The 27,799-nt window shown below is 38.8% G+C and overlaps 1 protein-coding gene across 1 annotated transcript in view; it reads right to left on the bottom strand.

Moving 5' to 3' along the window:
- Window positions 1-26,739, bottom strand: part of olfml2a (olfactomedin-like 2A) — a 35,833-nt gene extending 9,094 nt beyond the window's left edge. The window contains exons 1-7 of the mRNA XM_081611242.1: window positions 26,438-26,739; window positions 15,341-15,604; window positions 10,534-10,641; window positions 10,281-10,457; window positions 6,743-6,989; window positions 2,622-2,918; window positions 2,232-2,417 (exon numbers count right to left, since the gene is read on the bottom strand). Coding sequence (XP_081467368.1) covers window positions 2,232-2,417; window positions 2,622-2,918; window positions 6,743-6,989; window positions 10,281-10,457; window positions 10,534-10,641; window positions 15,341-15,604; window positions 26,438-26,506 — 1,348 coding nt within the window. The 5' untranslated portion in view covers window positions 26,507-26,739. The remainder of the gene's footprint in view (window positions 1-2,231; window positions 2,418-2,621; window positions 2,919-6,742; window positions 6,990-10,280; window positions 10,458-10,533; window positions 10,642-15,340; window positions 15,605-26,437) is intronic.
- Between the last annotated feature and the right edge of the window lie 1,060 nt (window positions 26,740-27,799).

Here is a 27,799-nt window from a genome sequence, read left to right as displayed (position 1 = left end):
ACCATTATTTCCTTCTCAGGAGCAAGAACTCTCTGTCACCTCCGTTCAGCACCATCTCCGTCGATGCAGGCATACCTGGAAACAAACCATCGCTGCTCTGAACCGCTCCGCATCTCGGAATCGACGCCTAGCTGACAGAAAGAGGTCTCCTGCACCCTCGTACCAACCTGGTCAAAAGGTATGGCTCTCCACCAAGGACATAACACTGAAATCATTTAATAAAAAGCTTTCTCCCAGATTCATTGGACCTTACGAGATTTCCTCGATTCTCAGTCCCACCTCAGTTCGTCTCAAGCTTCCTGACTGTTTGCGAATCCACCCAGTTTTCCATGTTTCTTTGATTAAGCCCGTTGTCTCGAGTCCCTTGTGCCCTCCTTCCGAACCCCTCCACCCGCCCAGGACATTGATGGGGGCCCCGCGTATTCGGTTCGCCGTATCGTGGGTGTTCGACGCCGTGGCAGGGGTTTCCAGTACTTGGTCGATTGGAAGGGTTATGGACCTGAGGAACGGTCCTGGGTCCCTCGTTCCTTCATCTTGGATTCGCAGTTGATCCGTGATTTTGAGGCTTCTCGTCCATCCTGCTCGTCTTGGCCGCCAGGTGGCGGCCGTTGAGGGGGGGGTAATGTCAGGTTCTGGGCTTTTTCTTTAAGAAAGGTCTCGCTCCCCGTTGGGGAGTGGTCTGGAGTGGAGCTGCACGCCTGAAGCTTGTTGGATCATCAGTCAAGAGAGGATTTAAGGAGCCATCGGACCTCTCCTCTCTGCCGGATGATTATCCCTCCACGGTAGTCTCTAGCTCGTTAACGCCTTCTACAGAAACGCCAGCATTTTGTGATTTTTCTCGAGTAAACCTCTGCCTGTTGTCAACCCTCCTCACTAGCTCTCTGTTCTCTCATTTTTTAGGATCTGGCCAGTTCCCATCGGCGACTCTGCCTGCAGCTCTCAGAGCCTCACCTGCCTGCCCGCTCCAGCCCACTGCTCGTTGCCCCCTCCCCCGTCGGAAAGCCTTTCAAGACGACGTAAGCCGATAACCCCGGTCACCCATCGCACTTTACCCTCCTCTGGCCAGACCATTAACCTGTTCTCTCCGCTTCCAGGCGTGACTCAGACCTAGACCCACGGATCACCTTCAGAACCTTTTCATTGTTCTTTTCTAATAAAAATAGTAACTCACCAGTAGTCTCCGGGTCTGATTCTGCATGTGGGTTAGAAGTCTACCCTCGATCATGACAAAACATATCTAAATCAACAAGTCAAGTCCAACATTTGCAGATCTTCTCCACACTCCCAGAAACTCTGCAGTTCATTCAGACATAGGAAGAGTAAGCTTTCTCATCTGTGTACTCATGTTGCAAATCGGTGTCTGTTCAAACTTTTATTAAGTCAAACAGAAATTAGAGCAAATACTACATGTTTTTCTAAACCAAAGCTTTGGAAAAAATACTGTGTGGAAGGTAAAGACAAAAGTGTTGGGAATGTGTGTGTCCCATTAGGTCTGGCGTTAAGGACTTGATGAAAAAGATCTCCATGTCAGCAGTCAAACATGGTGGATGTAATGTGATGTCCTTGGTCCTGTTCCATGTCTTGAAATGGCAAAGCTGGTTGTCACTGATGGACCATGAATTCTACTCTGTACCAGAAGATACTGAAGGACAACTTATGTCCATCCATTCTTGACCTGAGTTATGAGCAGGATATTGCTCCAAAGCACACCAGCAAGCCCACCACTGCAAGACTCTTTAAAAAGGATTTTGCAATGCCCTGGTGGTTAAATCTAGATAAGATACTTTGAAATTATCTTAAGCTGGCTATTCTTTAAAAGCCCTTCAGTCTTGTTGCATGACAATATATGCCAAAACACCAGAAATCTGTTTGGGATTTTTCATCTTCCATGTCACTGTATATTACCAGTGTTACCAGGGTAAAATATATAAAGAGTAGTCATTTATGCATGTTATGCTTTCCTGATTGGTCAACAATATTGTGAATCACAGTCCACTTGTTCAGTCTTTGGGTAAGTTGTGCAAAAATAACTATCTTACAAATACATAGCTATTGAAATGAATTGATAGAATGTAGCAACATCAGCTACTGAAATACCTAAACTTTAATCTTCCCACAAACCCAAATGTCTGGAATAAAACAGAAACAAAGCTTCAAATCCAAACACAGGGCTGAACTATATTTTGTAGAGGATAACTGCATTTTCTCAAAAACACCAGAATGGTGTGTACCTTGTTTGAAGTTGTCCAGGTTACGGAACTCCACCAGGTTGTTGCCATAGTAGTAATTAGTCACGTAGATTTTGGAGTCCTTAGCCAAAGGATCCTTCATCCAGGCTCCCTCATTGCGCCCATAGCTGTGTTGTTTCTCCGGTTGCTCAATGGATGCCAGAGTTCCTTCACAGTTGAGGATCTTCCCTGGAAGTAACAAGCAGAAAATTCAACCTGCATGTCTGGGAAAGAATGATTCGCATTAACAGGAGCTTAAATTGATTCCACGCTTCTACATGTCTTGGCAGCTCAGGACTGCACGATGTTCTGCTGCTCAGTTGGGCGGCCTCACTGTCGTGACAGAATGCAGCAAAATACTGATCTTATCACAGCACAGAGTTCAACACATACCTTCTCTGTGGAGGCTGGGCCGACTGTTGTTGTTGGAGTTGTCCAGCACCAGCACAATAGTAGGAGCTGGTCTTTCAGACCGGGGCGTGCTTTGGGTAGTGGTAGTAGTGGGCTCTGAGGTGGTGGACATTGTGGTGGTAGTAGTGGTGGTGGTGGTAGTGGTAGCAATGGGAGCTGTAGTGGGGTCAAAGGTCTCAGCCACAGTTCCCTCAACAGGCTCTAGGATAGTTTCAGTCCCTCCATCCTCAGGCTCATTTTCTGATAGGTGATGGACCGGGTGTGTTTTCACAGAGTGGTCTGAGGTGAAGGAGAAGACGATAAGGGGAATCAGAATAAGAGAGACAATACCAGGAGGATGACTGCTGTTAGAACGGGTAAACACTGCTTTCTTCTTCTCATTGAGCCATTATGACCAAAGCATCAAGGTCATCATGGCAACAGAGGTTTTTGCTTTATTATCAATGTTAACATTTATGAGTGTACTTGTAAGCGTACTTATTCCCTCTCAGCAGAGGTCGACTGATACGTCAGCCAGAAAATTTTTTGTGTCAATATTTGTGTTCATTTCTTGTGTTGACATCGGCCAATGCGTGCATTTGTTTTTCAGTTCATTAGTGCAGCAGCTATGCCTTGAGGTCACATGACCTCATACATTGCTTCTCCATCCAGGCAGAGAACAGCTGGCAATGTTGTAAGACTGAGAGCCGACAACAACCAGAGTAAGTTTTAACATTTTAATATGTATTTAGCTCTCTGCTATAGCTGTATCTTTGAAAGTCTTAGTCTCACTGTGAGTGGTGGAACAGTGGTGTTAAATGTTCTATGTTGTTTGTTATCCATTGTTAGTATGTTTTCCTTGTTTTGTTAAGTGTTTCCTTTTTGTTTAAATTGAGGTTTTTAACATTTGTTGTCATTGTGTCATTTTTATCATATAAATGGAGGAAGAAAAATAAATATCAGCTTCAAGAATCGGCCAGAAAGAATCGCTGGGGATCGATGTCAACATCATCAGTATCGGCACCATCCTTAAAAAAGCCTATCAGTCGATTTCTGCCTCTTAGTTACCAAGTGTGCAACTGAAAAGTATCTGCTTCTAAGGGCCGCTGCACCACAGGAAGACATTTGATATATGAAGTTTTTTCTAAAGCAAGAAATTGAGGACCAACCTTTTAGATATAGCAACCATCTATGAAGTGGTGGATCTTTAATCTGCACACATTTGGAAACGTTCATATGCAAAATATTAAATACCTCAAATGGTCAGTAAGCAATTGTATAAATCCCAGGTCAGAATGGCAAAAAAAAAAAAGAGACTTGTTGAGGAGAAGAGCAGGAGGTGTGGAACAGAACAGCCAGATGGGAAACAACTGAAGATATCAAATTAAAAACACAGCATTATTACTATTTGTCATCATTAAAAAGTATCTCACCAAGCAAAAAGGGCAACAAAATTTGGTTACAAACAATAAAACTGTAAGAGTGGAAATAAAGTAGAAAAAAAGCCTTTGACTGTCTAAATGTCGACTGAGGTTTAAGATTAATTTTACTAAAAGCTTTTAAGAACTGAGAAGTTCTCAAGTAAGAACTGTTGAAATGTTTTATCAGTCGATTCCAGTCTCAATTGCTATTTCTCTTGCTAAAAAGTTGACAGTCTGATCGTAGGGCAACCTTCCACTGGTCCTGAAACTGTTGCATTCCAAGCTGGCTGACAGATGTGTGGGGAAAGTCTTCCTGACACGCATGCTGACACCACATGGACCTGAGGACAGCGAGAAGAAGCTGCTTCTGGAAAGATTTCAAGCAATTAAGCTTTCTTGGTATCAGCAGGTCCTTCATAGAGGTTTGGATTGTTCCAGAGATTAGAGGCAGCAGGGCCACAGCAGAAATAAACATGTTTTATGGCTTTAGTTAAACCTGATCTCTTTAAACTGTATTGAGGTCTGACGGTCACCGATTCACTTGGACGTGTTGCACAGAGAAAGCAAAGTGTCCTCAGCAGCAGAATGCTTTGAGGTTATATAACAGATAATATTTAATTGTTGATTGATGGGACAGATATCTGTGCTCAATAAAACACACACAAGGGACATAAAAAAAAAATGCCGCGTTAGAACAGATCAAACACTCTTAAATGAAGCTTGATATTATAATAAGGTACAGTAAGCATTTATAATTGAGTCATTTTTTGCACGATTTATACCACATGTAAAACATTCTAGTTGCATGACAATACTGAATTATAAAAGTAGATGATAGGAGTGATATTGTCTCAGAAACCACACGATGTGCTGTTTGAACGCCCACTTCAAAAGAGAATTGCTAAACAGAAAAGAAATAAAGGTTTTTCATTTTGGTCTCTTTTGTTTAAGACAGATTCCTGTATTGTCACCAAAGGATTTTGGGGGTGTGATATGTCAGGCCTGCATTATATAAGGTCAACATGTAGAGTGCTTATAAAAAAATATTCATCCTTGGAATGTTTTACCCTGTTATTTATTTTACAAATCAATCGGGATCAATAAAATTAGCCATTTTACAAAACAAATCTTCAAAGTGAATACTGATTTCTACAAAATGACAATTTTCCCTTTTTTTCCATAAAGTAAGTGATTTTATAATTTGGTACCCCATTTAAATGACTGGCCTAATTCAACACAGGTCCAGCCAATAGATAGTTTCTCAGTGAGTTGAATGGAGATCAGAGTTTAGATTTGTTACCCAACCTGAACCCGACCCAAGAATAGGGCCGGGTCAAAATTATTGATCTGGGATTTTCTATTCGTTTCTTTCTGTAACATTGGGGGCGGGGGGGGGTTGGATTCCATAAGAAGCTGCAGTCTGACATGTTTGTTCTGTGCTGACAGACATTAAAAATGAAGAGAGAATTTTCTATAACAAGATGATATTTGGCTATAAACACTTCTCAGTTTTTCATGTTTTTATGTTCATGAAGTCATTTTGTTTTAAATGTTAGTTTAGAAACGTCCCTCTCCTTTCATTTCCTATAGACGTTGTGCGATGAGGCGACAGTCGCTTGTCCTCATTCAGCTGAGCGACCGCCATAATTAAAAAGCAAATAAATAAAAAGTTAAAAATGTTCAACTTTGCTTCTGACTGCAGTCACAGAGAACTTTCACCTTTCTCTGTCGTTTGTCGCTCACTGTGTCAAACCGATAACGGTGTGAACTACACAACCATCCACAGGAGAAAGGCTTTTGATTAATCTACATTATGTAATATTAACACTTTAACATCTTCAGATTAACTACATGCATTAACAAGTTAACATTCACAGGCCTATTATATATAGGCAGACAGGGACACAGGAAAGGTGACCTTTCTCCTTCCTTTTAAAAAGGTGTCACTCCCTGCCCCCATATTTGAAATGGGATTTTTGCCCCTGACTATATGTGATGAAAGTCTGGATTTGTAACTGCCTTTTCTAGCTGATTTAAGGGTCACTGCATCCTGTTTCAGCAGAAGCAACAGGTGCAGATGTTTGACAAGGGTGGTTGGGCTCTGTCAGATTCACATACATGGCAGAACATAGCTTCTGACAGCTCTATGCTGTGAAAACGCAGCAGCCCTAATCACCCCTCTTCAGTCCTGAAGAGGATTCAGGAAACGGTTTCTCTTGGATGTGAGGGTCCTTCTGCCTCACTGAGAGGAGCAGAGCTGAGGCTTGTCATGAACATGGCAGCTCTGCATTCAGACTGTCCTCTATGGCTTCCATCTCTACTGCTAATGTAAAAAAGCTTTGATTTCCTGCTAATAGAAACCCCAAGGCCAGAGCAGATAAAGAGCTGCACAGTGTCGTTTTCTATAATCATTCCTTTCGCTTCAAATTTTTAAAAATGAGCGAAACAATGAGAGCCTTATCCTGCAGTTATTTAAAGACTGTTCTGGGAACACTCCTCCTGTCCCAGTAAATTACTGACCCTACTTGCCTGTTGCTCTCTGATTCAGAGTCATGTGGGCTCAGAGACTAATGAGTGTGGATCAGACCCAGACGACCACATTCACTGCAGATCGCTAAACATATTTACCTCACATTGACTTGCCCATCATGAATGTTGACTGGAGAGTATACAGATTGTTTAGATCAAACTTAAAACTCGTACCTCCTCTTTGGTCATCTTGGTTGGTCTTGGAAGCCTTGTAGTATGTGATGCTCCTCACCACGCCAGGCTGCTGGCCACCCACCTTTGTTTTTGGAGTCGGGTCAGGCTTAGCCGGTTTTCCAGGCTTTATGACCTCTTTCTTGGGCTTGACTGGTTTTTCTTTGGGTGCCTTTGCGGGCGTTTTGGCAGCAGGGGTCTTTTTGTTTGCTACCTTTCCTGGAGGCTTGACTTTCTCATCATGAGTGTCCTGTGAAGACATCAGAGGGTTGTGTTTCCTAGGGAATGGTTTGATTTGTGGTGTATTTTTAAGGTGTGGGCTAACTTCTATAAAAAAATATGATAAAAAGTCTTTGTTTATGATGTAGAAAACTATTACAGGTAAAGCTAAAAAAAATTTAATATTTGAAAATGTATATTTTTTGTCATGCATTTCAGAAAAGTGAACTCATATAGGTTCTTTACACACAATGTCAAAAATGAATATTAATTTCATGACTATGGCTTGCAGAGAATGAAAACCCAACGATTTGTGTCTTAGAAAAATACAATATTACTGGTTACATTTTGAGCTTAATAGCATCTGTTACTGCGTTAACAGTGATCCTAATTTTAAACATAAATCTCAAACTTATTTCTATGCACTCAGTACTTGTTTGGGGATTCTGTAGCATAAATCACTGCATCTCGTTATTCTGGCTTTTACTGAATTCAATTAATTAGAAATATAAACTGACCTAAAATAAAAAGCTCATTGCGTGTTTTCAAGGGGACATATCATGCAAAATCCACTATTTTGCATACTTTAAGAGTCTAGGAGTTTTACATTCATATTCTCTCCAGGTGCTGGATATCTTTATATTCTTATTGGACTATATTTTTCAGTCTGTTCATATTTCTCTATTCTCTATGACGTTTTCTTGGGTATGATGTCATCACATTTGCTGTGGAAAACAAGGTCACGACTTCCAGCTAATCGGGTTTGTGAAGCCGCTGTTTTTTTTCCTCACAGCCATTTTGTAGTCCAAGTTCAGTTATGTCAAAATTGCAAGTAATTGCAAGTAGTCAAAATGTTTGGTTCTGATTTGAGTTAATGCACAAGAGTCCTTACATCAGAGCCTCTTCAAACTGATTAATTTAGATTTTTCTCAGGGATGTACCCACATCAGTTTTTGGAGCACTGCTTCAGCAACCTCAGTCCCTTTTCTCTCTTCTGACACGAGGGACACAGCAAAGCGACAAGCTCCAAATAATAATGATTTACATGTTAAAAAGAAGGATTTTTAACCCTGTAAAAAAGTAAGAAAGAAAGAGAAAAAAAAACATCTGTAATTTTCAGTAAAATTCTGGCAACTTTTTATTGTATAAATTTTATTATATAAATATGGATTTTAACATATATACATTTATATGGTAAAAGTTTGGTAACCACATCTGCTGGTATTTTAGTTAATTAGAGACTTTTGTTTTTTGCAGTGCACTTTAACATCGCAGGAAGAGTTTTGAAGTGTTTTTGGTACCGTAAATGTAAATATCTGGTTCCAACTGTAAGCACAGCCTATGTGCATCACAGCCATTTCTAATATATTAGTGCTGATTACTTTTTATTAAACTCGCATTTCTGTATTAAAAATGTTTTTTAATTGGTGTGATGTAACATTGTAATCTTTAATGTCATGTTTTCAGCTGCATGCAAAAAACATCATGATTTACATTAAAAAAAGGCTTGAAAAGTGTGTGTGAAATTAATCTGAGTTTTTTAAATAAATGAACTTTTTCAATATGATTCTAGTTCATTGAATATGACTGCAACTTTGCCGTTTGCTATTGTGAGATAATGTATTTGTTTTAAATATGTTTTATGTAATTTTGCCTTTATTTAAAATAAATGATTAAAATTGTGTTTTACAGTCTCTACTCTCTCATTCACACAGTGTGACATCACCTATACTCCTATAAATAGAATTGAAATAGCTGTTGTTTGCAGTTCTTAGAGATAATTTGAAATCAGATAAAATTTACTCTGATCCTTTCAGCGGTGCCTCACTACTCTCATATGGTGTTTCAGGAAAACCAACTTACCAAGTAGTCCAGATGTTAGTTTCTATCAGCTTCCTTGTAAATTTATTCAAGTTGCAGAACAAGTTTGCACAACATTCATTGTTCCATTTTATGTTGTTAGTCCTAAGTGGTCCTAAGTGGAGCATATGGTCTCTATTTCTTATTGATCCTCCCAACAACAAACCCAGATGTCTCAGAGCTCTGAGAAGTTGATACTGAGTTTAGAAAAAGCTACCTTCAGCCATGTTTTATCAAAAATAAAGCTCACAGTGACCCATCAGAACACACTCACTGGGTTCTGATGACCATCAACGGCTCCTAAAGCTTCACTCGTCTCAGTGGAACTACTTCAGTACCAAATCTAGGTTTAGGGTACGGTACTGTCAAATGTTTGACAACAACAAAACTGACTTTATCCCAGATTTCTGGAATGTGTTAAAGGACTTAAATGTCAAAAATGATGTAAATTAACTAAATGTCTGATGACTGAAATGGATTTTACAAAGTACTCTGAAGCTTGTGTTTTACTCTGCGAGGGCCCTTAGATTTCAGTGATGTGGAAAACGTATGGAATTTAATAAACAAAATAGAATCCACGATAAAATGTGGAATTTCACAGAATTTGCTGATATCAGTGAGAAGTGAAGGATATCCAGTAATATCTGTTGCTGTTACTTGGTTAGGCCGGCCTCGGCTCTCCTCTCCACACAGACGGAATGAATCGGTCAGTCATGGAAAAAAACTCTTCCCAAAAAAATAAATACATAACTGAAAGCTTAGAGAATGGTTCCGGGCCAGAAAGTTTTATGAAATACAAGCAGACATTTCTGTACGTTTCGTCAGCACAAGTTTAACTGAAGGTGCAACAGTATCACAATAATTAAGAAACACAGAAGAGAAGAAACTAACTTCAGCCAGGCAAATCTGCCAACTGTTGAACATTTAAATAAATGAGTGGAAGTGAAAGTTGGAGGTGATTATTTCTCCATCTCCCAAATCCTGATTACTATGGAAGTGAGCACAAGCTTTTACTTTTTAGTTTGCTTTTTTTAGTGTTCAGTTCAATTCTAAAGCGTTTTTAAAAGGAGATTTTCTTTCATCTTCAAAATGAGATTTTTAGTTTAGCTCATAAAGTTTGAGTTCATAAAAAATTAGGGGAAATACTTCTTGACTCCTTGCAAAGCCAATGTTCAGTGTTTTGTGTTTGTGAAAAAGAAAACAAAATAAATGTGTACCTCTGGCTATTGACTTGTTATAATGTTTTCATTCACACCATACTTCTGTGCTTTTTGGGGTTAATAGATTTGACTAAAACTGAAACAATGGAATTCAGAATAATAAAAACAGAACAAGCGGAATTTGGGAGAACATCTGCACTAACAAATGTGTCCAAGTGTCAGAACTGATAATGGACACATTACTGTTTTTGTATTATCACCTAATATTTGGACACATTCAGACTACTTCCTGTGTTACCAACCTGTGCTTTGCTCTCAGATGCGTCCTTCTGCAGCAGCTGCAGGCTGAGCGAGGAGATCTCCTTCTTGATGCTCATCATGATGTTGGAGTAGTTCTCGTATTTTTTAAACTGGTTGGTCAGGCTCGTCATGCTGTCCCGTACATATTCATTCTCTCGTGTAAGGTTTGTTTTGATGGTCTGTAAGACAGCCGGGAGTGAATGGACATGCAGCATTATAATCCTGCACTGTGTGTGAGTGTGTCTAGTTCCCAACCTCTTCCAGGGTGTTCATCTGAGAGACCACCTTGTTGATATAGGAGTGGACCTTCAGTAGATCCATACTGTACAGGGTTCCCTCCAGGAGGTCCACCATAGACTGGAGCTGCACATTCAAACCAGAAAAACAGAAGGCCGTCCGTCATCCACCATCAGCTAAACCCAGGCCTGGCAGCTCTATGTGCCTGGAAGTCTTCATTTGCTGCCTAAATTCATATTAATGCACGCATAGAGAAACCTGAAGCATAGAGAGCTGAAGATGGTTTTTCTGTGCTGATGCTTGTTGACTGTACATTTGTCTTAATTTCATTTCATGTCTGAAAGAATTCTATCAGTAGCAACAGGACACAATCACATTCCTTCCAGTTCTGTAAAAATGATCTGCCACCTTCCACATTTCTTCCCTTTTTGCTCTTTTTTCACTGATCAGAACAAGTTCTAAATGATGAAACCTTTCAATAGAATCCTTGGACTTTAATGGTGCATATCCATGCAGAACTGTAATATTACCATAGATCATGTTTTATACCCTGCAGGTTTTTCTGGTTTGCTGTGTGAAGAAGACACAGAATATTTTGGTTCAAGCAAAACTGAATTAGTTACAACTAATTAACATAATCAAAATACTCCAGAACTAAATCTGGATATTTAATATTCGTAATTCATACTGAACATTGACATTGTTTTATTGGTTCTATTTTTTTCTCTTTACTTCTAGTAGTTTTAGCTTCATAATTGTATCTTTTCCTCAATGTTTATTCAATGCGAGTTTGTTGAATAAAATGTTTTAACTATAAAGTTACATTTTTCCATTAATAAAAGTTTCATATTTGAGAGAAGTTGTTTGTGTTCATTTCGTACATGTGTAGCATCCTGCTGTTCAGATAACGCCAGTGCTGGACTTATGCATAGGTTTTATAATAATCATCCATTATTATAAAACCTACCCAGGTGGAAAAAAAAAGTATACTTTAGTATACTAAATTTTAACATACTTTAGTATACTTTTATCGATGTACTTAAACTGTACTATTTTGGAACAACTAATTTTGTGCTTAGTATGCTGTAGTAGTATTTAAATAGTATTAAATTACAACTAATAGTATATTTTAGTATACTATACGTACTTTTTTGGAACAACTTCAAGTGTACTTAAAGTAACTTTTTAAATATATTTCAAAGCTTTATTATATTTTGATATAATTATATTTTGAGTGGAATAATTCTGTCTCAGAATTATATTAAAAATATTTATTTAATATACTTAAAATATATTTTAAATATACTATTAATATATTAGTAATGTATTTAAATTACACTTAATTTTTATTTTTGATTTCCTGCTATTGATAATAAACTACAATTTTAATTACACGTGAAAGTCTTTATTCCTACGCACCTATTTTGTAAATGACATGCATAACTACACTACAGTACTTACATTGTTCTAGGCTACAATTACATGGAAAGATTAATTACACAAGATGCCCAAGGTAATTCAAATATTTTGTTTTATTACCAACATTTTAAAATTGTCCAGTTTTACTCACAATTTTATGAACTTTACATAAATGATCAGTTTACACATCAAAAGTGAACACATGAACATGAAAATTTAAGTGTGACAATAAAACATGAAAGTGAGGATCACTTTCCATCCATGATCTGAACACACTGATCCTTGCAGGGTGGTGAGGGGGGCTGGTGGTGCCCATCTCCAGCAGCCATCAGATGAGAGGCAGGGTTCACCCTGGACAGGTCACCAGTCCATCACAGGGCCCTGAAAGTCAACAACAAATAAAAAAAAAGAAAGATAAATGTTAGATTAACAAGAAGAGATAAATTCTTTCCAGTTACCTTTAAATCAAATCATGTTTATTAAGCACTTGGTGTTGGTAACACACCAGTTTTTGTTGTTGAAAATGTAGCTAGCTCCTCATTGAAAAAAACAAACTTACATCATGAAGACGATGTGAAGGTTCATCTTCAGAGCTGGTTGGCGATCTGGTGGAGCCAGGTTAGTTTATGAATTAAAGTATAAGTAGCAACAAACAACCTCCATGCAGTTATAACATGAAGCTGAATGATTGCTATAGTAATAATCATACAAGTCATAATAAAATTGATCAAATAATTATTTAAGAAACCAACGCAAGTTATATATCTTTACTGCACTGTTTATAATTAAATGTAGATAATTAATAAGCAAACTTACCACCAGCTAGCAACACTTAGCAGCCTTCATCCCTCCTGGCTCCTTTTGTGACACACATTTCATTTCCATCGGTTGTTGTCCCGTTGCGTTGTCGTCTAACTCTGACTAGGACGTCACCAGCTTGAATTTACCAAAATTAGTAACTATCGTCAAGGTCCTCTCTACTTTGAAGGCAATATTATGCGAGTAAAAATGGCTAATTTGAACAGCGCTTGTTATCTTCCCTGCGTTCAAGCTCTTTCTTCTCTTTGTGGCGTTTTTTAAATAAATGAAAGTGCAATACCGCCACCATCTCGTCTGGAGTATGAACTGGAGCTAGTGCTGTTGATTATCAGGTTTTACATCACATATCTGAAAATTGATTGGGTACTTTCTTAAAAATTACATCATGATTATCCTTTTTTTTATTGTATGCAATTTTAATAAATAGTAAAAGATTATTAAGGCACTTAAAAATTCATACATATTTATTCATATATTGTTCACTTAAAGTATACTTTTATTTAATATAATAAAAGTGTATTTTGGTACAATTATGTTTAAGTGTGTTTAAAGTGCTGATTTCGAAATTGGTACAAGTGTATTTTTAGTATACTTCAGATATACTTATAGGTAGTACACTTAAAAATTAGTATACTTAAAGTGTACTTTCACAAATTTAAGTATGTTTGAAGTATACTAAAGTATACTTTTTTTTCACCTGGGTAACCTCTCATCAGGCGGGTTATGAGTTTACTATTTCGACTCAGTATTTCTTTTAATCTAAATTACTTGTTTAGGGCATCACTACAGTATCTCCAGATTAAATCTTGATACTTTCTCATTTGTAGGATTTTATTTGCATTCAACATATAGTATAATATATACATATCCTATAGTAATTGCTTTCTCTATACTTTTCCCAACTCTATCCTTCCCTGTTTTGTCTTCCACCAAATACTTTCCCCTGACCTTGGCTGGATAACCTGTTGATAGTGAAACAAAGTGATGCAAGACAACACACTAAACATTCCTCTGTGTGTAGAGACATTATTGCTCTGTGTCCAACAGGTAATTTATGGGCCTTGACTATCTTCCTCTAGATACTAGCTTTTCTTTTAAAGCGCAGATTTTCAACTGTTAATTAAAAAATTAAAGAATAACAATCTCCATCCTCTCAAGCTTTAAAAGTCCAACAAAAAATGTAGAGAAAAAGTGATGTCCCACCAGTAGGTTGTTAAATATGCTACTATCCATAGAATTTTATAACAACTGAAGGTAACATAGTCATTTGATTGTGCTATAAAAAGTTAATATATGCCTGGATATCACCATACTGCCCCTTTAGCAAAGCATTTTGTCCACACATGTGCTGCTCTCTGGATTCTCTTTGCTTTACATCCCTTATAAACCCTGCAAATCTTCTGAAATACTCAGATGAGCCCATCTCACACAGTCAATGTGAGATGGGCTTCATTCATAGTCACTTGATACTCCTTAGTTCAGCATCCTCAGTTTGAAATCCTTCAAGTTGTCTTCACCATGTCCAAATACCTAAACTGGTTGACTTCCTTTGTGCAACTGAACAGCTGAACCTTATAAAAAGGCCTTTCAGAAAAACACAACCTGTAAAAGAACAGTTAGAAAAATTTAAATGAAACTGAGCCTGTTGACAGATTAACATATCATAGTGCACAAAAAATATGACTAAATAGTATGATCTATTATAGAAAGCTCAATTTAACACATCTTAGTATGAATAAGCATGTCTTGATAACAAAATGATAATGTGGTTGTCTTGAGACCATTTTCAAGTAATAAACCGATAATGGGATAATAATGCAAGTTTGTTCCCTCAAAGACCAACAAACTTTAATTTTGAAAAGAACACCAGAAGACATTTTAAATACCCAAAATAAAACACGACAACTGAAAACAATAAATGAATAAAGAAAATAAAACAATAGATTCAAAATAAAATTGATAATGAAGCCTCTATCAACAAAATCTCCCTTCAAAAAATATCAATCATCAGAATGGAAATGATCACACTCATTTGAATTTATTATGTGATTAGTTGATTAGCTGCCATTGGGACAGAACACAAGAAGCACTTCATTGTTAAGTCAACTTGGTGAGTGTGAGAAAAGCAAGTAGAAGTGCATCATGTTCAGGGGCTGGACAATGTAACTGAAAAACGTATCATAAGACTTTCATATTGGTTGATATTGAAAATTACTGATTGGTTTTTTGTTTCAAATATCTGAGATACTGAAACCTGATACTGCTGCTGCACACATTACTCAATAGGCTGTTTCTAGGTAACCAATAAGTGAGTGAGTTAGTTGATGCTAGCTTAGCTGGCTGTGAGAGGTTGAGTGGTTTTATCAGCACCTTTCCTCTGCCTACATCCCCTTCAATGCTGTGCAGATCAGAGATCAATGAAATTATTGAATATTGAATATTTTATCAGATGTATTATCTATGGATATTGATCATGTGTCTCAAAGGAGGAGTTCAGACTAAGAATACTGAACTAAGGAGAATCATGTGTCTACCGCGATATGTATTGTTATTGATTCATTGTCTAGCCCGACTCCACCGTCCTCACCTTTAATAACTCCGGGGCCTGTTTCTTCAGCTTCTCCATCTTCCACTCATTCTCACAGGGGTTGAGTGAGGACGGCGGAGCCGTGCAGGAGCACTTACAGTCTGATCCCGAGCTGACCGTCTCCACTGTATAGAAGTCCTCCACGCGGACGCTGCCGCTGCGCAGCCGCAGGCAGGCATCCTTACTCAGAGGACGCATGATGCACTTACAGCGGCAGTCGGAGCCCTCTGATGTCATCCTGACAGGTTCAGTGTCCCCAAAGATCTGAAAGACACGATGTCAAGCAACATTTTATGTTAGGGTAATAACCTAATAGGGCCTAACTTACCAATAACATTTTTTTGTGTGAAATGTTGCTACATATGGCAATACAGTTGCTGAGTTGGCAACAGTGGAGTAATTATTGTAAGTAGTCACACTATATATGCAAATGTACAGTTATGACCTGGTGGGCTGGTCTGTCAGTCAAATCTCTCTCACTGCAGAGCAGAAGAGGACAGTGGCTGATGTTTAGATCTTCACTGAGATAGATCACAATGGTGGAAAAGATCAACTTCACATGTAAGCATCGACCAATCCCTGATCCCTCAAATTTAAGGTAATCAATTTTGAGAGATCAGAAAATCCAAACTATCAGTTTGGATTTTATTTATCTTCACCATTTAATCATGGTGTGGAAAAGTCTCCTCACAGTTTAAATAGTTCTGTTTACTGAGGGTATAAATTAAAGTGTTCTGTTCCTTCCTGCAAGGAAGACCTGAGGTGCCTTTTCCAGTCATCTGAAACAGAGGAAGGAAAGTGATTCTGAAAAATAAACTCATGCTTCCTTTCTTTTGAATGTAAGCTGGTGTGACTCAGATGAAATCTTCTGAGAAATACATAATTCAGTCAGTCGCCTCAACAGCTGGCCTTTCCTGCCATGGTTGATGACAGACTCCTTGGTTCACCTAATAAACAGGAGGCAAGGCATGGCAGTCTGACCAGGGCCTTCCACACATTTCCTATGTCAGGCACACCGCCTTACATAAAGTGAAGATCGCTCTCACACAAGAATTCAGCCAGACAGATTTATTGTAAAGTCTAACAAATGTTCATGCTGGGTTGGTCATCTGGGATAGTTCTGCTGAAAAATTCTCCAACTGATCTAAAACCTCCTGAATGACTTCACAGACCTTCCAGCTTCAACTTCAATGTGTTCTGATCTGAACCTTAAGGGAGTTCGGTGTGGAAATGTGATCCTGAAATCAGGACGAAGTGAAGTCATTTTCCCACTGTGTTAAGAAATATTTACTCGCTATTTGATGTCTCATCTAGACATGACAGAAAAATGTTGAGTTTCAGTTAATGTCATCTAGCTTCCAATTGATAGGCCCAGCATCAAAACATTTGTTTTTCTTTTTTTATTTTATAAGTTTTAAGTCAGAAATACAATATTTAAACACAGGATAATTTCAAGATAAACCATCCGACTAGCAAAGTGGGAAATGGCATGATGCCGTGATCCTGCAGCGGATGCAACACTAGGATATGGTGAATGTCTTGAATCTCTATTGTGACTTATTAAAGTTGCAGTTTGTAACTTTTACAACATTTTCCTTTTACATATTTGTTGAAACTGTCACCATGTTGTGACAGGATCTATTATGAGACAGATAATCTGTGAAAAAGCCAAGTTGCTCTAGCTCAGTGTTTCTCAGCATATGTGAGTGAGCGTTTCTACGCTCCTTCGTGGTGGGCGCCGATTTATGTTTTCGCATCAACCTGAATAATGTGTAGTTGCGCTCCTGCCCATGACATTTCAACAATATTATTTTACCTTTTATCTGGAAATAGTGTCTGTTTATTCTTGCCATACAGTCCTCTGTATTAATTATTGCTCGAAAGGTCTTACCATACCAGTTTATTCCTCTGTATTTAATTTAGTTTTTTAGTTTATTCTTGCATTTTGTTCTTCATTTATTTCCATTTAGTTTCATTTGATTAGTATTATCCTCTCTTGGTTTATTGCTATGTTCACTTTAGTTTCTTTCCTGTTGCTAGATTTATTTTATTGTTTATTGATCATCAGTAATATTCACTCACCACCTGCTGCGCCTCCTAATCGTCATGTGTTTCACATCATGTGTTAATTTTTCACTGTTCAGCGTCGGATTCTCTGTTTTTATGCCATAATTCACATCTAATTCTTCGCTTCGTTTTGCCCGCTTCTCATGTTTCAGAGTTTAGCGCAATGTGCGCGGCGGGTTTTTTTGTTTGTTTGTTTGTTTTAACTCCCTAAGGTGCAGGGCGGTCAGGAAACATCGATGGGGAAAAGGCAGACTGACATAAACCTTTTAAAACAACGGAAACAATTTCTGCATTCTGGTTATTGAAATTTAAAAGTGCTGGTACCGTTGTTCTATCACCCCTGTTTCATGTCGGACCACTTGCAGCACCGTGTTAACGCTATAAAATGAACGCTCTCTATCGTGGTATCAACCATGGACGGATTTCTTTATTTAAATGGGTTAATTTTTCAGAGGGATACAAAGTGAGGGTATCGTGATTTTAGTAATTACATGTTTATAAGAGCGATTTTCTGTTGTCCTTCTATGGTAGCGGGCAGCTTTCAAACGGAAATAAAACACTTTTTAATATAAATTGCTGCTTTGACATGATCACAGAACTGCCAAAACATGTGTAGCCTATAAATACCAGACAAAGTGAATCACAGCAGCGTCATCAGCCGGTGTAACGCTGAACTGATGCGGAGCTGAACATGAAGCTACAAACACTGAATAGAAGAAAAGCTGCCATCGATACAGTTGCAGCCAAGCATGATTTAATGTTACACAATGCAGTTTTACCAAGTTGCACAAAGTCTAAACGGGTATTGTTGTGGATTTATGGTGTAAAGTTTACCTTTGACCAAAAGCCCCCAAAGGCATCCTAGTGCCCCCCTTTTGTCCGCCAGCGCCCCCTGCCGTCCTCTGAACGCCCCCTGGGGGGCGGTACCGCCCACGTTGAGCGCTGCTACGACTAGCTTCTCCCACTGCCAGCTAGAAATAAGCAATCAGAGCCAGGAGGAGGCGCTGTCAATCACAATCTCGCGCTAGTTTCCTGGAACGGTAAGTTGTTTCTACGCCACCAGCACATTTAACAGTGAGTACATGAATTTGATTAACAGCGCTAAGAACCTCCTCCTGGCTCTGATTGGTTGTTCTACAGACGACAACAGTAGTTCAGGGAGGAGGTGTAGGAGATCCATTTTTCACAGATTATCTGTCTTATATTAAACTGTCACAACATGGTGATAGTTTTAAGAAATATGTAAGAAAAACATTATATTCCTTAGAAAACCTGCTTGCAGCCTTAAGTCTGAGGGCTCCAAAGCGATGTACACTACATTTAGTCATTCACAAATTGATGGTGGTGAGCTGGATTGTAGCCACAGCTGAACTGGGGCATTCTGACAGAAACAAGGCTGTCACCAGGTCCTCTGGTCACCAGCAGACAAGGTGGCTGAAGTGTCCAGAAATGCCCAAGAACATAAAGACTGAGACGGACAGAGCAGGGGTTCAAACCATCAACCCACCGACTACATGTACTCCTACCTCCTGAGCCAGTTCAACCCAGAATAGGGGCAACACAAAACATTTGATAGTCTAAATTTGATCTGACTGGAAATGATCCTACTGGTGTTAATTTCTGTGTGACTGAGAAGACTTGGCTGCAGAGTAACGGCTCATGGAACCCAAGCTGGCTGAGACAGTCATCCCACTCAGAGAGATTTATGCTCCTGGATCAACTGCAGGACAGATGTTCATGTGCCATGAGCTCACAGATCATTTTTATTAACAAGCTGTGCTCTTTCAACTGACTTCCTTAAAAACACAACATAAGAAGATATATTGGACATTCCAGTAATTGCATGTATCAAATTTTAGCCTAATGTGATAACTGCAAACAATTTACAAATGACCTTTCTTAAGATGCGGGAAAATAGCATTCTGTCATAATTTGACTGGATAGTTTCATCTGCAAATTTACAAAACAAGATAGGCTTGGTTATTTGTCATATTGTTTATCATTTATTGTGATAAGTTTCAAATAAGATTTTTTCAAAATAAGATTTTGATTCATTGTTGTCATGACCAAGTCCAACTGATGATGGTTTTAAACCCTGTAAGCCGTCCATATTGTTGAGGTTTTTACAATTTTTCTCCACAGGTTGTTCAATTAAGGTGTATCAATAAATGCACTTTTCCACCTTCATAATTAGAAATATGATTGAATGCACTTATTGTGTCCATTTCAGTGACACAAATCATGCTTCTTTATGTGACTGCTGTCCTAAAGTAGCATATTACAAATGGGAATGTTTTTCCAAGATGAGTGTTTGTGTTTGAGGGGCTGCTGTGTAATGAAGCCAAAGGCATACAGTTATCTAAAAAAAAGTTTAAAAAAAATAGCATCACTTTTCTTATTATCACAATAGTACTACAAAGTATCATGATAAAACGTTAAGTCCATATCACCCAACTCTACAAGATTAGTTGTTTTGGAAACTGAAAGGAAACCTTTATTTGAGAATTCGGCTCACACGGCGTTGTGGGGAGTTTTTGTTAAACTGAGAAAAAAGCAGATTCCATTAGAGCCTCTACAATTATAGTATTGTCCATTTCTGATATATGAAGCTGAGAAACAGGAAGAATGTCATAAAGTGCTGATGGCACTACAATCCTCCCACCATCGTGGAAAGTAAATACAGACTGTTATAGTCGAGGACAAGAAGACATATATTACGGCTAATGAGAGGCAGTGAGGCTGTCGGATGTAGGAATGTCAAGGTGGTTAAAAACTGATCAGCTGCCAGATTTTCAACCTTTTCCAAGCACTTTTAGGATTTTTTTGTTAGAAAGGCTGCAGGCTTAGTAAAAACAGAGGCATGAGTCATAAAAGAGGTGGAGTGGGGGGCCTCATTAGTGCAGGAATGTGGGCCAACTGATGGGGAAGATGCAGAGGGTGAAGTGCGTGTTCACCCCTCTGTTAGTGCAGACGTTCTGGGATGGGGGGCCGAGCAGATCCTGACCCACGTTGAGCAAAAAGCAGCAGGTTGACAAACACAACATCCACAAGAAAATAAGGTGGGTCTGCGTGACGCTGTGGCTTCATGCTGCTGGCTGCACTGCACAGCTTTCATATTCCAGCAAGTTTGACTTTGCAGCCTTTACATGGTTGGCTTTTCCAGTAGACAGCAGCAGGTTATCAGAATGAATCAAAATGATCCTTCAGACCAGCTAGTTCCTCATTCTGTCAAGTCACATGTACCAGTAAGCGTATCTAATTATCCCAAATCTCATGCCAAGCTGACCTACCAGCATGAGAACGGGCAAAACAGTTAAGATTGGCAATAATTAAGGATGCAGAGTATTTAACGCATGCTTTGAGCTTTGACCTCTAAAGTGCAGTCAAGTTTTAGGTCAAAAAGCACACAGCTCAACAGGCACAGTGAGAGGGGTAGAGCCTGCATGATGCAGAGAGCCATATTAGATCAGCTGCAGAAATGTTTGACAGCTAACACGCCCTGACAAGCTACAAGGTGAAAGCCAGAATTGTTCAAAACACACTGCATGACAGGAGTTTCTGTCAGATGTAGCCTGTTCTATCAGCAGCCATGTTCACGTACCCTGTGATGCCGTCTCTCGGCCTGCTGAGATCTGTCTATCTATCTGCTCTATCTGTCTGTCCATTGATAGAGCAGTAGTTTGATTGCACAATAATGTCAAAGAAAGCCAGTTCTAGATCAAATCCAGATGAGACAAATTTAACCAGTACTCAACTCTAGCACTTTTGTAAAAGTGTTAATGCTCATGGTAAAAAAAAAGGCAAACTAAACAACTGGAATTAGCACCAGGCTGTTAAATAGCCAAAGACAAAGTTTATCAAGCTCTTATTGCTTTTGAAAGCAAACATCTACATTCCAGCTGAGTCTGTTTATGTCTCCAGATAGTCTGAAGCTTTCACCATGCAGAACTGCTCTAAAACATAATGACCTCGCTCTGACATGAAGCGGCCTAAAGATTTGTCAAGGTTCAACTTAAAGGGACAGTTCAGAGTTTTTGAGGTGAGCTCCTGTAACAGTGTCTTTGACTCTAGGAGATAAATGTGATAATGCAGGGATGAGTTTGTTGAAAAGGTGAAACAGCTGAAATGAAAAATGTTAATAAGACTGATCAGCTGATCAGGCTGATTGATACAGCCTCAGCATGCATAACTTTGGTTATTAACAGATGATTCCCAAATAACACATCATTTTCATGTTGACTTGTCTTCAGGAACTAAAATCAGAAGCTTTGTCTGAACAGTTAACTTTCTACCACTCTTGGTAGATGTTACAATATGACATCTTTCTATTACAGCTAACAGAATGACTACTATGAACACCACAGAACCTCAGTTCAATAAAACACCAAACCATCCTCTTGAGTCTCATTGAAGATCTTGGCAAAAACCTTTAAACCAAACTATGGGTCTGTTTAAAACATGAAAATCTTATGCATTGCAGAGATACATATAAATCAGTCAGCATGACTCGTTGATAAAATCCACACACTGTAATAATCCTATCATAAGCAGAAAAAGGGACAGTTCCTTAATTAATAGTGTGTGTTTGGTGACCTCAATTATGAGAGGAATGACTGATGCTGCCAATGCCTTTACCCCAGATGATGTCTTCAAAGAGATGTTTATTAGATCTGGCACAAAGCTGTGCAGCTTTCCGCTGCTACGGATACACACACTATAATCCACTCCTAAAGTGGAAATACAATATTTCATTTAAACCATCAAATAAACACATCAAGCAACCTATAATGAGTAATTTAGTTTCCTCAAAAGTTGGTATGTTTCTGTCTATCCCACTGGTGTACATCTATAAAGTGGTTTGGGTAAAGCTCCACAGAACTTCAGTTTGTCAGGTGTTTTTTTCTCACCAATAAATGTTATCAGTGGAAAAGAGGAACTTGATCATAAAAATTTGTAAAGTTTGCAGATATAACCTTTACCTTATGAACAGATTGGTCAGAAAAACATAAAAACAAACAAAAGAAAAACAAATGCAACAAATGGAAGACAGCTATGGTTTTCCAAACTATCCATCCATCCATCCATCCATTTTCTTTCACCCTTGTCCCTCAGTGGGGTCGGGAGGGTTGCTGGTGCCCATCTCCAGCTGTTTTCCAAACTAACCACCTGAAATTGGAAGTGGATGAAATAGACACCAGACAAGGTAGGGGATAATAGTGAAGCAAAATAAAAATGATATGTTTACTCTGACATGTAAACATCTAGACACTGAAATGTTGCCCATTTGGTTATTAACCAAAGCAATGGAGGCATGCTGCTTATTTAGACATGCCTTGGTGTTTGTATTATTATTCCTGCAAACTGTGTTTTAATATCCTCAGCCTAGTCAATAAAATGAAACAAAAGCTGGTGTCTGTGGACAGACTCTGCTAAACCTGCTATGACTTCAGACCACTGATGGGTATTTATGAAGACATGGTTTATACAATACAACTTTTAAATTTCTTTTTCTAAATTCGGACAGGCTAGAGGTTTTTGTGTTTAGACCGGACTATTGTAGGAACTCAGCCCTGACCTATTTGTTTGCTCTGAAGGACATTCCTTTGGTTCCTTTGGCCTCCACACCTACACAGTGGTAGTTTGGAGTTATGTCTGGCTGGCACATGTAGATTTACATTTCAGACTGAGTAGACTTCCTTTCAACCTGTGCGACACCCTAAAGTTAGGAAGATCCTTGCCTAAAGTAATGCAGACAAACTAGTTAGTGGATCAGGTCATCCAGGGCTCATTACCTATTTTCCATAACTATGGTACATAAGTGATGAAAAGGTGGATGAGCAAAAATGATCTTTGCATTATATTTCAGTCATTTTCAATCATTTAAACCTCCAACACATCTCATAATTTCAGGGAGCCAAAATTATGAGATGTAATGTTTTAGCAGTGTTTGCTAAAACAAACAGTGGGTGTCATAAGGAAAACCACTTCAGTGAAAATGTGCAGCCATAACAGATAATCAATCAATCACAGATGTTCACCTTTAACCTCCGGGGTGCTCTCATCATACCGTTGATGTCAGAATGGTTTACAGTGTTTAAGCTACAAGACACAAACATCAACCAAAACCCGAAAGAATGTGCATCACAGACAAATTGTAAGCATGAGGGAACTGAGACACTGTGTGTGTTCACACATGGATGTTATTATGTTTTATGGAGATATACAGTGACAGCCATCTTAATAACAAATGGGATAATGGTATATGTTTCTCTGCACTTTGGACTGGGTCAACGCAGGTATTGGCATTAGCCAGGAGAGGGCGCTGCTGCAAGAACTCAGCTAATAAAGATTATAGCGTAGAGTAAATGCTAATCTTTCTAAGATTTTCTTGAAGCTATACATTAGCTACATAATTTTAGCATTTGGGTTGTTAGCTTTACAAGTTAAGCTTCTGATGAGCTTTTTCACTTGTTTTCTTGTAGAACTGCTTTAAATCCATCCATCCGTCCACGCTTAATCCCTAGTGGGATCACGAGGGGTGCTGGTCAAAGGGCAAGATTTGAGGTTAAACTGGACAGGTCACCAGTCCATCGCATAGCAACAGGACAGGGCAAACAGTCATGCAGTCATGCACGCACACACCCACACATAAGGAGAATTTAGAGAGCTCAATCAACCTGGCAGTCTTTTTTTCTGAACTGCGGGAGGAAGCCAGAGTACCCAGAGAGAACACACATATGCACAGGGAGAACATGCAAACTCCATGCAGAGAATTGAACCCAGGATCTTCTTGCTGCAAGTGAAGTTCTACCAACTGCAGCACGGTCAGTAGACTTTAACTCAGGAGTGTCAAACTCATTTTCACTTCGGGTCGTATCAAGATGACCAATGTCCTCAAAGGGCCGTTTGTGGCAGATTGTATTGGTAAAACTACCCATTAAACAGTTGAAATATTAATAAATGGTGTTCTCTGCATTCAGTGAGTACAAAGTATAAAGTTAAATAACATTAAATATCTTTTCCCATGGATGTAATTTGACACATACAAATAAAAAGTGCTTTGATTTAATTAATAAAATAATATTTAACTAAACAACTGTTATCTTGAAGGTTATATTTATGTGGCCCTCTATAGCCTACACTGTAAACCCAAATTGGGAGTCATTACTAAAGCTGTGCATGGTAAGTCATTGCCCTGGGATGGTCTAGTTTTTACAAAATCAAAACCAAACACATCAAGTGTCCAAAATAATCCATTACTAAAGAACTCAAGGTTTCAAAACTGTAATTGACTCAACCATAACTCATGTTTATCAGTAATTACAACTCATGTTTGTTAGAATTACTCAATGCAAATTATAGTCACAATCAAGTTGTTTTTTCTTTATTAGACTAAGTTGAAATCAAGCAAATTTACCTAATGATAATCATGTAGCTACTACATAACTTTAACTACAGGTACTGTGCCAGCAAAGTGACTAAACAGTTCATGTTTTCTAAATAATGAGAACTGAAGGTTCTACACAGCTTCCTAGTTTTCCATCCATAAAATCAGAGCTACAGTGGAATGGTTTACATCATTCATGTGTTGGAGAAGACAATTGTAAAAAATTCAGACTCTACGTGTACAAAGCTGATGGAGATACTTTGTCCCAAAGACTTGCAGTTACAATTGAATTAAAAGGTGGTTAAACAAAGGACTGACCAAGAGGGGCTAAATACCAACGAACGTCCAACTTTTCAGAAATGTATTTGTGGAAGAAAATTAAAACCATACATTTCCTCATACTTGACAATTCTGCACTATATGATGTTTTAGCTTTACTTTTTACATAAAATCCCAATAAAATACATTGAAACTGTTTGACAATACATAAAAAATAGTTTAAAGGTTATGAATATGTTTGTAAGGCATGCCTGATGTTTTTTCAAGGTGTGTAGTTTTTTTCTACTTAACACTTTGTGTCTAAATTGCTCCTATATAATTACAACCTCTAAATCTTTGCTGAGAGATTTCAATGTTTGCTTTTCTGAACCCAATTAGATTAGCTCCACAGTAATTTTCCAAAATGGTTTATTTTGAATGTTTAAAAACTCCTTCCAGGTTGAATTGGATGGTACAGGCATTTCAGGGTGACATAATCCTGGATTTTAGTGGTCTTAAGATTCTCAGCAAATTTTGGCACATGCCTAATTAGGACTATATTTATTATATTGCTTATATTAGCACTGAAAGCAGTGCAGAATTCCCTTTGCAAAGCACAAAGTCCACATCCACTTCCACAGGTCAGGTATACTGAGCATGCTTCTAGGCTCCACTTGTCTGATTTCAGGCTTTAGGTCAGACGTAGAGAACTGAGTTTCCATCCTTCCCTTAGACATTAATGACCAGCACTCACTCAGAGGCAGTCATGTTCATCCACAACAGTGGGAAAATCCTTTTATTCTGCAGGGGAAAAAGACAAACAAGCTAATGACAAGCAGTTTAAACCTCAAACTGCTCAGCACTACAGCTGTGACTCCTGCTACTGTCTTTCTGAGGATCAAACTTTTTTTTTGCTGAACTGCATTGAAGATGATTTAACCTCCATGATTAGTTCTTAAGCAGACATCTGCTGACAGCCACTCCATGCAGTATACAGTCCATGTTTTCTCCCTTCTGGCTGTGTTTTTGGAGCTGAATCAGGATGAAGGAGAGTGAGGGGTTACTGCAGTCCAACAGCTGAACAAACATGGCCAGCCTGATATTGCACTAACCCCACTGAGTGCCATCTCTGCTGGCAATGGGCCTGCGCACAGTGGAGGTACGATTATGTATGTATCTGTGTGACACAAAAGCTCTCACTGAGGGATCTTCTCGAAACACAAGAAAAGACACAAACAAAAACATCTGCTGGGCTTAAGCAGAAAATGTACAGGTGCGGAGACGCTCAGTCACTTTGACACTGAGGTGGGGGTTGAAGAAACCTGTGCTCACTTTGCAAACATGCAACCAGGCGTGCTGGCTCTAAAATAAAGGCGCCGTCTTACCTTGTTCTGTGAGGACGCGTCCTTACACAACACCAGCAGACAGGCCAACAAGTTGGTGAGTCTCCACATTTTCTCACGGCGACTAAACACAAAGTGCAGGAATCCAGAGCGGAAGTCGCAGCGATCAGTCCCAGGGCTGGAGCGGTGCGTCTATCTGAACTCCATCTCCGCTTCATGCAGGTGACGGGCTTCAGGAGCACAGCGCGGATCTCTGCATGCCACTGGGCCGCGCTTTGAGGTCTGCCTTCATCCGAGCGCACCATCCATCATCGGGTGTCTTCCACAGATGGGAGGGCTCTGACACACACCCACACGCACACACGCAAACACACACGCACGCACTCACGCCGTACGCTCAGAGTACGCGCAACAGGCAAAGTTAGAAACTCAGGACAAAATGGTGTTAATGCGGTTTGAATTAGTTACGGCTATGTAGGCAGTACCCTCGATGCCGCGCTGTAGCCACAGCTAATTAATTTATCATTGATAAAGTTAAGAAAAAAATCCTAATGCCTTAAGACTCCAGCTAAAAAGATATTTGGCGCCATCACCTGGCCAGTTCATAGAACAACAAGACCTGTTCGACCCGCTTTTTTTAATTAAGTTTCTGCTCCACGTTAGGAAGAAACACTGACAGATTATAAAGCTTCACCAACAGATATGTTTTCATTTTGTCATAGTATCTAGCTAATGAAAACTTCAAACTCTGTTTTTTTCCCCCATAAAATGTAAATAATACATTACAATACTACAGTATTATAAATACAGAAATGTTTTCTCATGGCCATATTACAGTTTAATCTTGGGTAAGACTGCAGACTTAAGCAGACCATCACTGTCACTGACCATGAAGAAGAAAACTTTTACAGTATACCATTAAATATTCATTTCAATAGCAAGAAATATTCACTGTTATTATTATTGCTAATTTTATCATAATCATGTAAACAAAAATCAAGTCACTACATCAATTTGACATAAACAAACTTATTTATCTATATCCAATGCGGTCTAAAGAACTAGTTATTCCAGCCAGCACTAGAATGTACAAACAAAGCCCTGAAAGTCAAGGGAGGCACCGTCATAAACCTGAGCAATTACCATCTATCCGTCCGTCCATCCATTTTGCTTAACTCCAGCAGTCAATGGGCGAAAGGCAGGGTGCAATCACGGCAATATCTATAAATGAAAAACATTCAAATAATAAGCACTCGCATTCAATTTGAAAAACCACACAACCATGACAAAAATAAGTGCTTTCTTTCCAAACAATCCAATAGTAGAGGCACAAAACTGACAATATCCGATCATGCCACACCCTCCCTTCATCTTCATCTGCTTCTCTTTCAATCAGAGGGGGTG

The sequence above is a fragment of the Poecilia reticulata genome, chromosome 9 (assembly GCF_904066995.2).
Source record: "Poecilia reticulata chromosome 9, P_reticulata-male-v2, whole genome shotgun sequence".
NCBI classification, from domain to species: Eukaryota; Metazoa; Chordata; class Actinopteri; order Cyprinodontiformes; family Poeciliidae; genus Poecilia; species Poecilia reticulata.
This window is presented reverse-complemented; position numbering and strand designations above follow the sequence as displayed.